At 42.6% G+C, this 12,612-nt stretch overlaps 1 protein-coding gene across 1 annotated transcript; it reads left to right on the top strand.

Moving 5' to 3' along the window:
* Nucleotides 1-667: 667 nt before the first annotated feature.
* Nucleotides 668-3,457, top strand: LOC147632638 (uncharacterized). The gene is made up of 6 exons (XM_086806904.1): nucleotides 668-747; nucleotides 2,163-2,242; nucleotides 2,379-2,514; nucleotides 2,680-2,859; nucleotides 2,955-3,183; nucleotides 3,351-3,457. The coding sequence occupies exons 3-5, from the start codon at nucleotides 2,441-2,443 to the stop codon at nucleotides 3,088-3,090; spliced, it is 390 nt and encodes a 129-aa protein (XP_086663030.1). The 5' UTR covers nucleotides 668-747; nucleotides 2,163-2,242; nucleotides 2,379-2,440; the 3' UTR covers nucleotides 3,091-3,183; nucleotides 3,351-3,457.
* Nucleotides 3,458-12,612: the final 9,155 nt, after the last annotated feature.

Raw genomic sequence — 12,612 nt, 5'->3', positions numbered from 1 at the left:
CACTAACAAAGTCCAAGTCATTTCAAATCAATTTGGTCAAAGTGTGGAGCTGAATGACAATAGAGTGAATGCATTAATCTGTCCCAAAGAGCTCATAAATCAGTCGGGCATCTTTGGGCAAACTATGTGGGAGCAATATAGCAAGCTAGAAGAACCATCAAAGCCTGGATCCATGACTAGATTGTGGAGGAAATTAGAGACAAACTTATATCTAAAGGAGAGAATGTCTGAGCGCTTCAAGCTTGTTGATCTATGCCAAACAATGATTCTTGATTTAGTGGAAGATGAGCGGGTGTTTAGTAGCTTGTCCTTCATAAAGAACAACTTGCGAAATAGACTTGAAAAGAATTTGGATACATGTTTGAGATTGTATACTACCAAACATGACCTTAGCACATTTCCATTTGAGGAGGCGTATGCTTTATGGGACTCAAATTGTCATAGAAGGACTATTAACAAGAATGCATTACAAGATGAAAAAGCATTTGAGCATGTCCATCCAAATCTGTGAAAAATTTTCTGGCAAGTTTCACTTGCTTTGTTTCTTCTCTTATTGGCACACTCTGTTATCTTGTTTTTATACTTTTCAAGGTTTAGGGTTGCTGATGGTCTCCCTCTTTGATTTCATTGCTTGTGGTATAGTCTCTTACTTTATTCTATTGTTTTGCAGGGTGATCACCACTTCCTGTTTTTTGCAATATTTTTGGTTTAACTCCTAACTATTGCATGAGCTACTTATTTTAACTGGTAAGCTTTATATTTCTCATTTTCAAATTCATATGGGTAGACCTTGGTAAAGAGGGAGTTATATCTATCAAGCTATGCAAGAGAGATTTGATGTAGTATCAGAATTAGTAATAGTTAGGTTAGTATAAGTATAAGACTAACACCAAATATCTAGCACTGATAGTATCTAACACTATTAGTATTAGTTTAGAACAGTCCAGAACATTTAGTTTGGAACAATTCAGAACAGGAACAGTCCAAAACTAGAACAATTCATAATAGTTAGGAACAATTCACAACAGATTATTTTTTGATAGCAGTCTAAATGTTAGTATTAGATACAATTAGTTTGAATTAGTATCTAATCAGTATAAGTTGAATAGACTTATTGTTAATATGGGCCTATAGTTAGTATAAGACTAACACAAATACGTTTAGTAGTACAAAAGCTAGTAGTAGTATTAGTTGGATAGTTTGGATCAGTTCATATAGTTAGTATTAGCTAGGTTAGGATCAATATTTAGAACATTTACTAACTAAGTACTATTAATTAGTATTGCATACACTTAATATTAGTCAATATTAGAACAATTAGTAGTAGAATAATTGGAGTTAGTTTTATAGTTATATTAGATTTACAAATTTAGGATTAGCTAGATCAGACTCAATTTAATGTAAGCATTAGTTAGTATCTAATAACACCTAACACTAATAGTATCTAATAACACCTAACACTAACTAATGTAAGCATTAGTTAGTATCTAATAACACCTAACACTAATAGTATTAGTATTTGATCAACACATATCAATGTAATGCTCGAGATTTGCATTGAATGCTATGATTCCCAACGGCCTCTGAGAGAGCAAGTGAGCTCACTCCACATATTGTTGATGTTTGCACTAGATACTTAAAGATGCTATTAGTATTACTATTTAACTGTATCAATGTTAGTAGTATTGAATACTTATAAATGTTGGACCTATTAGTACTTGTATTACGATCAATATGTAACACTAAGACTATTTACCAATATCTAACACTAATTATATCTAATCCTAATAGTATTTAACAAGAGATCTCCTAACCCCAAGAGTGTAAGATGTAAATCCTCCGCTCTTGCTAAGACTCTGAGCAGCCCTAATGTCAATCCAACTCCCCTTTTAGGGAGAGGATAATATCTTGTTAACAGACAGTGAGGCAAATGTCGAGGTGGCATGAATCTTGATGTTGTTGACATAGCATCACATGTGAGAGAGAAGTGTTGATATTATCTTTTGTAAATAAATTCAATTGCTATATTTTCTAGGAGTTCATGTTTGCACTTATTTTGGACAAATCTTTATGTTTTTTACTCTCAAGGAAATGGTTGTAAGAGCTTTTGATGGATATTACATGCAAAATAAAAATGTTGATCTTATCTTTTTAAAATACAGGCAAGTACTATATGTTGTAGGAGCTGAGATCTACAGTTGGCTTGATATTGCACAAAACTTTTGGGTGGTGTACCCTCAAGGTAATTTTGTAATTCAAATGTCAATGTGGAATAAATGATGATGCATTGTGCTTTTGTTGTTTGGGTTTCTCACAATTAATGCTATGAAGAACTTGCTACAATTATAGGTATTTGCTATGTGTTCCCTGATTTGTAGTTTAAAAGGGACTGCTTTGGACAAGAGCATAAAATCGTGTATTGGATACACGGCTATGATAAATGGCCATGAGCAATGGTGTTGGCTGGAGTATATGTCCAAATTGCGGTAAAGCAGAACTGAACATGAATTGCAGGTATAATTCTTCATTGCCTCTCTACACATCATTCTCTTCTTTCTTCTCATCATGATGAATCATAATCTATTATGCTATTGTGTAAGGTCTCATCTATTGTTTGATTAATATCATGTAAATTTTTATGTGACTATAACTAGTTGCTATGTGTATCATGATGTGTAGTGTAGAAGGGAAGGGAGTAGTTTGCCAACACTTTGCTGCATGGAGGCTGCCTAGGAACTCCCTTCTAGCACCCTTCCTAGAAGGGAGTAAAATACCAATTTTCCTAGATCCCTTCATGGAACACCCTTTGGAGGTGAAACCTGAGCTCAGCTACCAGTGTGTCATCAGTGCACGTGACAGGTAGTCATGAGATGGATCTATTGAGTTTAATTGGCTAGGCCTCATGTTGTTCTTATTTGTTTGACATATTGGTTGTGTGGTTTTTCTTGAACTAGGACTTGCAGCATCCACTTTTTAATTGTCCTCGACATTACCCCTGATGATGTAGCAGAAGTCACAGTCTTGGGGGACATATCAACAGAAGCTCCAAGTGGGAAGGTAGTCTTGAAGGAGGCAAACATTGAACAATGAAATTTGAAATCGGGAGTTGGAACAACATGACACAACAGCTGTGAGAGGTCTAGATATGCCCAATGGTAACAGACACTATCCTTCTCCCCACGTGTAAGATCCGTGACTCAAATCTGGTATATACTTCTCCTATGTGTCACTCCCATTATGACAATATGCAAGGTTGCATGATGCTTTATGAACCATTTCATTTTTTGGTAAATTTTGTAGAATTTGCAACAAGTATGATTATTTTTTGTATATCATGATGTGTATTGTAGAAGGGAAACATAATCAAGTGCACTGCTTTAAACAAGCGGATACAAGCATGCAGTGGTGTGAGAAAGGCACTATGAGCAATGGTATTGGCTAGAGTGTAAATTTGAATTGCGAGCGACAAAACAGAGTTGGACATGAATAATAGGCATGATGCTTCATTGCCTTTCCCCCATGTCTTTCTCCTTGTCATTTTAGGGCTTCCTCACATATGTTATCATAACAAGAACAATAATTAGTTGAATGAGTACATGGTTTTATACCCCAATTGTCCCTTTTCATTGTGGGAAGGTGAACTGATGTCAAAGATGTCTTTCTTTTGTTGTAGGGACACTTACTTTGATCTGCTACAAAGGTACCATGATGAGCTTGGATACCCATTTCCAAAAGCAAAGGAAGGATTGATCTACTACAAAAGTACCATGATGAGCTAAGATACCCATTTCCAAAAGCAAAGGAAGGATTGTATGAAAATCTTGTTAGCAGTTCTTTAGTTGATATATGTACTTTGTACATGTGCGAGGAAGTGCTTCACAAGTTTTCGATTTGAAATTTGTGCAAGATCCAGGCTGAAGGTGAAAGTTTTTCCTATTGATGTATGATGATTCATGGCTTGCACTAATTATGTAACAAATGACAACATGCAACAAAGAGGCAAACATCAGAACTATAATAAAAGTTGGTTTGAAATATGTTTGCCTCTTTTGTGTGTCTTGGTAAGTCAACATATTTTGAATTGGGCCATTCTTGATGCAAACAATGATCAAGTATTGGAGGTGCATGAGGTTCCCCTACACATGCTTGCAAAGTTGGGTCCCCATTGGAAAATGTTTGGGTACAATGGTATGGGGAAGACCCGGATTTTCCATGGCCTCTCTAGCAATAAGAGACTTGAAAAATCCACACCGGGTGTTGATTACTAACCCAAACATGCTCTGAATGTGACCAAACTTTGCAAGCATGTGCGGGTGGGTCCCCCCACATGCTTGCAAAGTTTGGTCCCCATCGAAGCATTTTTGGGTATACGATGGTATGGGGAAGACCCAGATTTTCCATGGCCTCTTCAGCACCGAGAGACTTGAGAAATCCGCATCGGGCTCTAATTACTAACCCAAATATGCTCCGATCATAACCAGACTTTGAAAGAAGGTGGGGGTAGCCCCCCCATGTGCTTGCAAAGTTTGATCCCCATTGAAGCATGTTTGGGTACGATGGTATGGGGAAGACCCGGATTTTCATGGCCTCTTCAGCACACCGAGAGACTTGAGAAATCCGCACCGGGCTCTAATTACTAACCTAAACATGCTCCAATCATAACCAAACTTTGCAAGCATGTGGTGGTGCCTCCCCCCCCCACGTTCTTGAAAAGTTAGGTCCCCATCGGAGTATGTTTAGGTATGATGGTATGGGGAAGACCTAGATTTTCCATGGCCTCTTATGCAATTAAAGACTTGAAAAATCTGCACTGGGCATTAATTACTAACCCAAACATGTTCTGATTCGAGACCAAACTTTACAAGCATGTGGAGGTGGGTCCCCCACACATGCATGCAAAGTTCGGTCCCCATCGGAGCATGTAAGGGTGGGTCTTCCACACATGCTTGCAAAGTTCGGTCCCATCGGAGCATGTTTGGGTACAATGGTATGGGGAAGACCCGGATATTCCATGGCCTCTCTAGCAACAGGAGACTTTAAAAATCCACACCTAGCGCTAATTACTAACCCAAACATGCACTAAAGTGACCAAACTTTGCAAGCATGTGGGGGTGGGTCCCCCCACATGCTTGCAAAGTTTGGTCCCCATCGGAGAATGTTTGGCTATGATGGTATGGGGAAGAACCGGATTTTCCATGGCCTCTTAAGCACCAACAGACTTGAGAAATCCGCACCGGGCGCTAATTACTAACCCAAAAATGCTTCGATCATGACCAAACTTTAAAGCATGTGGGAGTGAGCCCCCCACATGCTTGCAAAGTTTGGTCCCCATCAAATCATGTTTGAGTACGATGGTATGGGGAAGACCCGGATTTTTAATGGCCTCTTAAGCACCAATAAACTTGAAAAATCCACACTGGGTGCTAATTACTAACCCAAGAATGCTCCAATCATGAACAAACTTTGCAAGCATGTGGGAGTGGGTCCCCCCCACAAGCTTGCAATGTTTGGTTCACACCGGAGCATGTTTGGGTACGATGGTATGGGGAAGACCCGGATTTTTCATGGCCTCTTAAGCACCAAGAGACTTGAAGAATCCGCACTGGTGGGTGCTAATTGAAGAATCCACACTGGGTGCTAATTACTAACCCAAATATGCTCTGATCTCATGACCAAACTTTGCAAGCATGTGGACGTTGAAAAGATGCAGGGGGGAAGAGAGCTTGAGCTCTTGCAAGCACACACACACACTCACAAAACCCTAATAGAGAACACACAAGGTGAGAGGCTGAAATCTTCTTCTTCTTCACTCAACACTCAACACACCATATACAAGAATAAGAGTACACATAATATGAAAGGTACTCAACCAATACATACACGGGTTCTCTATAGTGTAAACCCGACTAAATGAGCTGGCGCTATAACTATGCCAGTCTCTAGAATGGCTGTCACACAGCCGGTCATCCCATTGGCCGCATATCTCCCATGATCTCACCAACCATGCCAGTGGTGTAAGTGTGGGGCCTATCCCCCAGGCGGGTCATCAGTGTCCACCGCCTCACTAGACGAGCTCGATATCTCAACACTCCCCCTCGAGCTCAACTCCATCTCATGTACACTAAGCGAAGCCCTGAATCTGCGGAGCTTCTCTGTACATAATGCTTTGGTGAAGATGTCAGCTACGTGATCCTCTGTGCTGACATAAACAAGGTCAAGGTCTCTTGCCAAGACCTTCTCTCTGATGAAGTGGTAGTGGACCTCTATGTGCTTCGTACGAGCATGAAATACTGGGTTCCTGGCCAACTGTATACTGCTAATGTTGTCACAGAAAATGACAACTTGTCTATCCACTGATAGACCCAAATCTGCAAGTAGCTTCCTCAACCAAGCTACCTCACATGCTGCCATAGCATCTCCTCTGTACTCGGCCTCTGTACTCGATAGAGCAGTCGTAGGCTGCTTCTTGCTACTCCAAGTCACAGTAGCACTCCCCAAAGAAAACATGAAGCCACTGGTAGATCTTCTGTCTGAGATACTACCAGCCCAATCAGCATCTGTGTACCCATGTACACATATCTCTGTCCCAGTCTCATAGAATAGTACATGGGTACCCATCTGTGTACCCATGTACACATATCTCTGTCCCAGTCTCATAGAATAGTCCACAATGCAAAGTAGACTTCACATACCTCAGTGTGCGTCTCACTGCATCCAAATGTGGTTTCCGTGGAACCTGCATGAACTGACTCACCAACCCAACAACATAGCTCAAATCTGGTCTGGTGATCGTCATGTAGATCAAACTTCCTACTATGTGCCTATACATAGTAGGATCCTCCAAGATCTCTCCTGAATCGGCACTCAACTTGCCATTCTGATCCAATGGCACAGAAATAGGCTTACAGCCTGTCATACCATACTTGGACAACATGTCCAAGCCATACTGTCTCTGCAGTAATCCAATACCATGTGGTGACCTAATCACCTCAATGCCCAAGAAATATCTGAGCTCCCCCAGATCCTTCATCTCGAACTTCTGTCTAGGCAAGATCTTTACATCAAAGATCTCTACATCATGGTCCCCCGTAATGATCAAGTCATCTACATAGATGACAACAAGCACAACTCCTCTATCACCATGTCTCACATACAGCGAGAAATCTGCATTGGCTACATGAAAGCCAATAGTGACAAGATATTCAGAAATCTTGTCAGACCATGCTCTTGGTGCTTGTTTTAAGCCATACAAGGCTTTCTTCAACCTGCAAACATGCTCGGGGTGACTCACATCCTCATAACCAGGTGGCTGCAACATATACACCTCTTCTTGCAAATCCCCATGCAAGAATGCATTCTTTACATCCATCTGATGTAAAGACCATTGCTTTGACGTAGCCACTGCTATCACAACTCTCACTGCTGTTGCCATCTTGGCAACTGGGCTGAAAGTTTCCTCATAATCAATGCCATATCTCTGCGCATATCCTTTGGCTACCAATCTAGCCTTGTACCTGTTTATGCTTCCATCACTGTTATGTTTTACTTTGTACACCCACTTGTATCCAATGGCTTTCTTGCCTTCAGGTAATTGCACTAAATCCCAAGTTTCATTTCCATATAGTGCATCCATCTCCTCATCCATAGCTTTCTCCCAACACACATTTCCAACAGCCTCATCAATGCATGTGGGCTCTACAACCTGCACAACCTTTGCCATATATGCATAGTGATGTGCCACATAACCATCATATGTAAATCTCTGCACAGGGTTCTTCACTCTCCCTGATCTTCGCAGCTTTTCATTCATGGCTTCCATAGCCTTCTTTACACCAGGTGTTCTCATAGCTGGGATCCCAAGCTCCTCATCAAGGCTCATATCTGAGCCACTAGACTCTCCATCAACATGAGAATGCCCTGCAGAAATGTCAGGCATACCAAGGGGCTCAACCACTTTCTCTTTTCCTTTATGTGATGTACTAATCACATTTGCAGGATTGGTATTATGATGCAGCCTGCCACTCCATGGTCTATCAACAGACCCACTAGATGAGGACTCTCCTGGTCCACTCACAGACTGTGATTGCTGACCTGCATTCTGTGCAACCACACTTCCACTCACATCAGCCCCAACAGCTTCTTTTTCAGCAGCATACCAGCTGCTCATCTCATCAAAGACAACATCCCTGCTTACCCTCAACTCACGTGTAGCAGGGTTATAACACCTGTATCCCTTTTGCTCAAGGGAGTATCCAATAAACACACATTTTTCAGCTTTTGGATCCAACTTAGTTCTCAGCTCATCTGGCATATGCACATATGTAATGCATCCAAAGACTTTCAGATGAGACAAATCTGGTTTTCTGCCAGTAAACCTCTCCTCTGGAGTTACATCATGTATGGCTGCAGTTGGAGTCCTGTTCATGATGTATACTGCTGTAGAAACAGCCTCAGCCCAATAGCAATGCGGCATATTCTTCTCTTCCATCAATGCCCGTGCAATCTCAGCAATGTGCCTGTTTTTTCGCTCAGCAACTCCATTTTGCTGCGGAGTGTATCTGCATGTAAACTGTCTCCGAATACCATTCTTCTTCAAAAATTCAGAGAACTCATTGGAGAAATATTCTCCCCCTCCATCTGACCTTAGGCACTTGACATATTTCCCTGTTTGCTTTTCAACCAAAACTCTGAAATTCTGAAAGTGAGTGAACACCTCACTCTTCTCTTTCATGAAATATACCCACACTTTCCTTGTGTGGTCATCAATGAAAGTCACATAATACCTGCAGCCTCCCATAGATATGGTCGTCGTAGGACCCCATACATCTGAATGCACAGCATCTAGTGCATTTCTGCTCACATATCTGTTATGTGGAAACACATGCTTTGTTTGCTTCCCAAATTGGCATGCTTCACATATTTTCTGCATACCTTCCACTTTAAATTTTGGCAGCCCTGTCACAATTCCTTTGGTCTGCATAGACTTCAATCTCTGCACATTTACATGTCCAATCCTTTTATGCCAAATGTCTGTGTTTGCAACAATTCCTGAACCATTTGCAAACATCGCAGCACTCATTTCAGGCATGTCTACATTCAACATAAACATTCTGCCCACTCTGTTGCCTTTTGCAACCAACCTGCACTTGTCTTTGAAGTCTTCGACATAACAACCATCAGGGTTAAACCGAACCTGCAAACCCTGCTCAATCATCTGGCCAACTGAAACCAGATTCTTTGTTATGTTCGGTACATGTACATCTGCAAGGTACTTCACTTTGCCATCCTGCATAGACAATGGCACATCTCCAACATGGACAATTGGATGAGCAGTGTCATCCCCTGTTTCCACAAAACCTGGTCTTTCCGGGTTTTTCATCTCCTTGAACCACTGCCCATGACTCGTCATGTGGTTCGAAGCGCCTGAATCCACATACCATACATTATCTTTTTGTGCTGCATCAACATTTTCAGACATGGCATTCACGACATGCTGCATAACAAACAACCTTTCATTATCCTCATTATTTCTGCTTGTGGAGTTGTTTTGCTGCACTTTTCCATTTTGCATGTCAGCCTGCTTCTTATAACATTCTGCCTGCACATGTCCAGGCTTACCACAATAATAGCATTCACGTGCATCATTATATTGCCTTTGCTAATTTCCACGGCCTCTTTGACTCCCCCTGCCTCTGAATTTACCTCTTCCACCTGCGTGTTGTTGTTGTTGATTCTGGGACTGTTGTTGCTGCTGCTGCTGCTACTGGCCATAATTCTGATTACCTGTTCGGCCACCTCCTTGACCGCGTCCACGGCCTCCTCTACCTCGTCCTCTTCCTGAACTCGTGTAGAAGGCCTGTTGCTCTGAACTGTTTTTGCTTTGTGAAGACTGTTGGTCTTCACCCAAGCTCTTCTCTTCGATAATCAGCATCGACACCAAATCTGTAAAGTTGGGAATGTTTTCCCGAGTCTAAATAGACGTCTTGAACGCCTTGTATTATGGCCCGAGACCACGTAGACAGACCTCCACCTTATCATCATCATCTACTGACACACCAATAGATGCAAGGGATTCCACAATACCCTTTATCTTCAGCGCATAGTCATTCACAAACATGCTCTTTTTCTCCACAGTATGAAGTTCATTCTTCAACTGTATGTGCCTTGGTATTTGTTTCATAGAGCTTTACCAAGGTGTCCCACGCCTCCTTGGGGGACTTGGCATCCTGAATGTGCCCAATCATGGTGTCCTGTATACTAATGGATAGCCAATACATAACCTTCCTGGCTCCTTGGTTCCAGTCTTTAAACTCTTTCACATCTGCAGCAGTTGGATTTATATCCGGTATCTCCGGTGTCTCTTCATGCTCACCTTCTATGTAGTCCCAATAGCCTTTTCCCATCAGGAAATTCGTCAACCTGAACCTCCAAGCATGGAAGTTCTTCTTATCAAGCTTCTCAGCCACAATCTGAGTTATCCCATCATTTGACATCTTGCCAAACACACAGTTTTACCAAAAACTGCACTCTGGTTTTTCTGCACAAACTGCTGTATTTTCTGCACAGCGGTACTGTAGTACTCTCAAATGTCACAACCAGTGACTTCAATGTGCATACATACACCCAATGGCAACTGTTGACCTCTTGCAGCACCCACAGTGTCTGCACAGTCAATCTGTCTTCCTGCAGTTCTTAAAACAGAGTTCTGTAGAGAATCGATGACTTACCCGCAGTGCTCGAAATCGCCTGCTTTCTGAAAAACGGAGGTCCAGACGCGCTCGAAACGCGTTTTCGGCCCAGAAAATTTTGTCCGATAGGACCCGATAGTTGCCCTATAGCTTTACTCCCGCGAAGAAAGCTCCTCAATCAGAGATCGTTTGCCGGTGCCTCCTGTAGAGCTCCCGACAAGGGTGTAGTCACCAACACAAATAGGGAAGAGTAGTTGAAGCTCTTACCCTCTGCGAAAAAGAGGGCAAAACTTGCAAGCGGTGGTAGACACAGTTAAGGCGGCATCGTTGTCAGGTACTCAACACACCATATACAAGAATAAGAGTACACACAATATGAAAGGTACTCAACCAATACATACACGGGTTCTCTATAGTGTGAACCCGACTAAATGAGCTGGCGCTATAACTATGCCAGTCTCTAGAATGGCTGTCACACAGCCTGTCATCCCACTGGCCGCATATCTCCCATGATCTCACCAACCATGCCAGTGGTGTAAGTGTGGGGCCTATCCCCCAGGCGGGTCATCAGTGTCCACCGCCTCACTAGACGAGCTCGATATCTCAACAGGCGTGGGCCCCTTCCACATGCTTGCAAAGTTTGGTCCCCATCGTAGCATGTTTGAGTATGATGGTATGGGGTAGACCCGGATTTTCCATGGCATCTTAAGCACTAAGAGAATTGAAAAATCCACACTGGCGCGCTAATTACTAACCCAAACATGCTTCGATCATGAACAAACTTTTCAAGCATGTGGACCCCTCTTACATGCTTCGATCATGAACAAACTTTTTAAGCATGTGGGTGTGGACCCCTCTTACATGCTTGCAAAGTTTGGTCCCCATCGGAGCATGTTTGGGTATGATGGTATGGGGAAGACCCGGATTTTCCATGGCCTCTTCAGCACCGAGAGACTTGAAAAATCGGCACCACGCTATAATTACTAACCCAAACATGCTCCGATCATAACGAAACTTTGCAAAGCATGTGGGGGTGCCCTCCCCCTCGTGCGCAAAGTTTGGTCCCCATCGAAGCATGTTTGGGTACGATGGTATGGGGAAGACCTAGATTTTCCATGGCCTCTTAAGCACCAAGAGACTTAAAAAATTCGCACTCGGTGCTAATTACTAACCCAAACATGCTCCGACTGTGACTAAACTTTGCAAGCATATGGGGGTGGGTCCCCCACACATGCTTGCAAATTTGGGTCCCCATCGGAGCATTTCTGGGTCTAATGGTATGTGGAAGACCCGGATTTTCCATGGCCTCTCTAGCAAACGAGAGACTTGAAACTCCACACCGGGTGCTGATTACTAACCCAAACATGCTCTAAATGTGACCAAACTTTGTAAGCATGTGGGGGTGGGTCCCCCCACATGCTTGCAAAGGTTGGTCCCCATTGGAGCATGTTTGGGTATGATGGTATGGAGAAGACCCAGAATTTCCATGGCCTCTTAAGCACCAAGAAACTTGAAAAATCCACACTGGGCGCTAATTACTAACCCAAACATGCTCCGATCCATGATCAAACTTTGTAAGCATGTGGGAGTGGGTTCCCCCCACATGCTTGCAAAGTTTGGTCCCCGTCGGAGCATGTTTGGGTACGATGGTATGGGATTTTTCATGGCCTGTTAAGCACCAAGAGACTTGAAGAATCCGCACTGGGCGCTAATTACTAACCCAAACATGCTCTAATGACCAAACTTTGCAAGCATGTGGGGGTGGGTCCCCCACACATGCTTGCAAATTTGGGTCCCCCACACATGTTTTGTTAAAATGGTATGGGGAGGACCCGGATTCTCCATGGCCTCTCTAGCAACAAGAGACTTGAAAAATCCACACCGGGTGTTGATTACTAACCCAAACATGCTCTAAGTGTGACCA

This window comes from Cibotium barometz, chromosome 13 (assembly GCF_041138505.1).
Source record: "Cibotium barometz isolate CiBa-2024 chromosome 13, ASM4113850v1, whole genome shotgun sequence".
NCBI lineage: Eukaryota > Viridiplantae > Streptophyta > Polypodiopsida > Cyatheales > Cibotiaceae > Cibotium > Cibotium barometz.
The sequence above is the reverse complement of the archived record's forward strand: the minus strand, read 5'-3'. Positions and strand labels throughout refer to the sequence as shown.

Coding starts and splice junctions, on each gene's coding strand:
- LOC147632638 (XM_086806904.1), top strand. CDS start 2,441: ATGGCCATGAGCAATGGTGTTGGCTGGAGTATATGTCCAAATTGCGGT. Junction 2,515..2,679: donor GAACTGAACATGAATTGCAG/GTATAATTCTTC, acceptor CATGATGTGTAG/TGTAGAAGGGAAGGGAGTAG. Junction 2,860..2,954: donor GTCATCAGTGCACGTGACAG/GTAGTCATGAGA, acceptor TTCTTGAACTAG/GACTTGCAGCATCCACTTTT.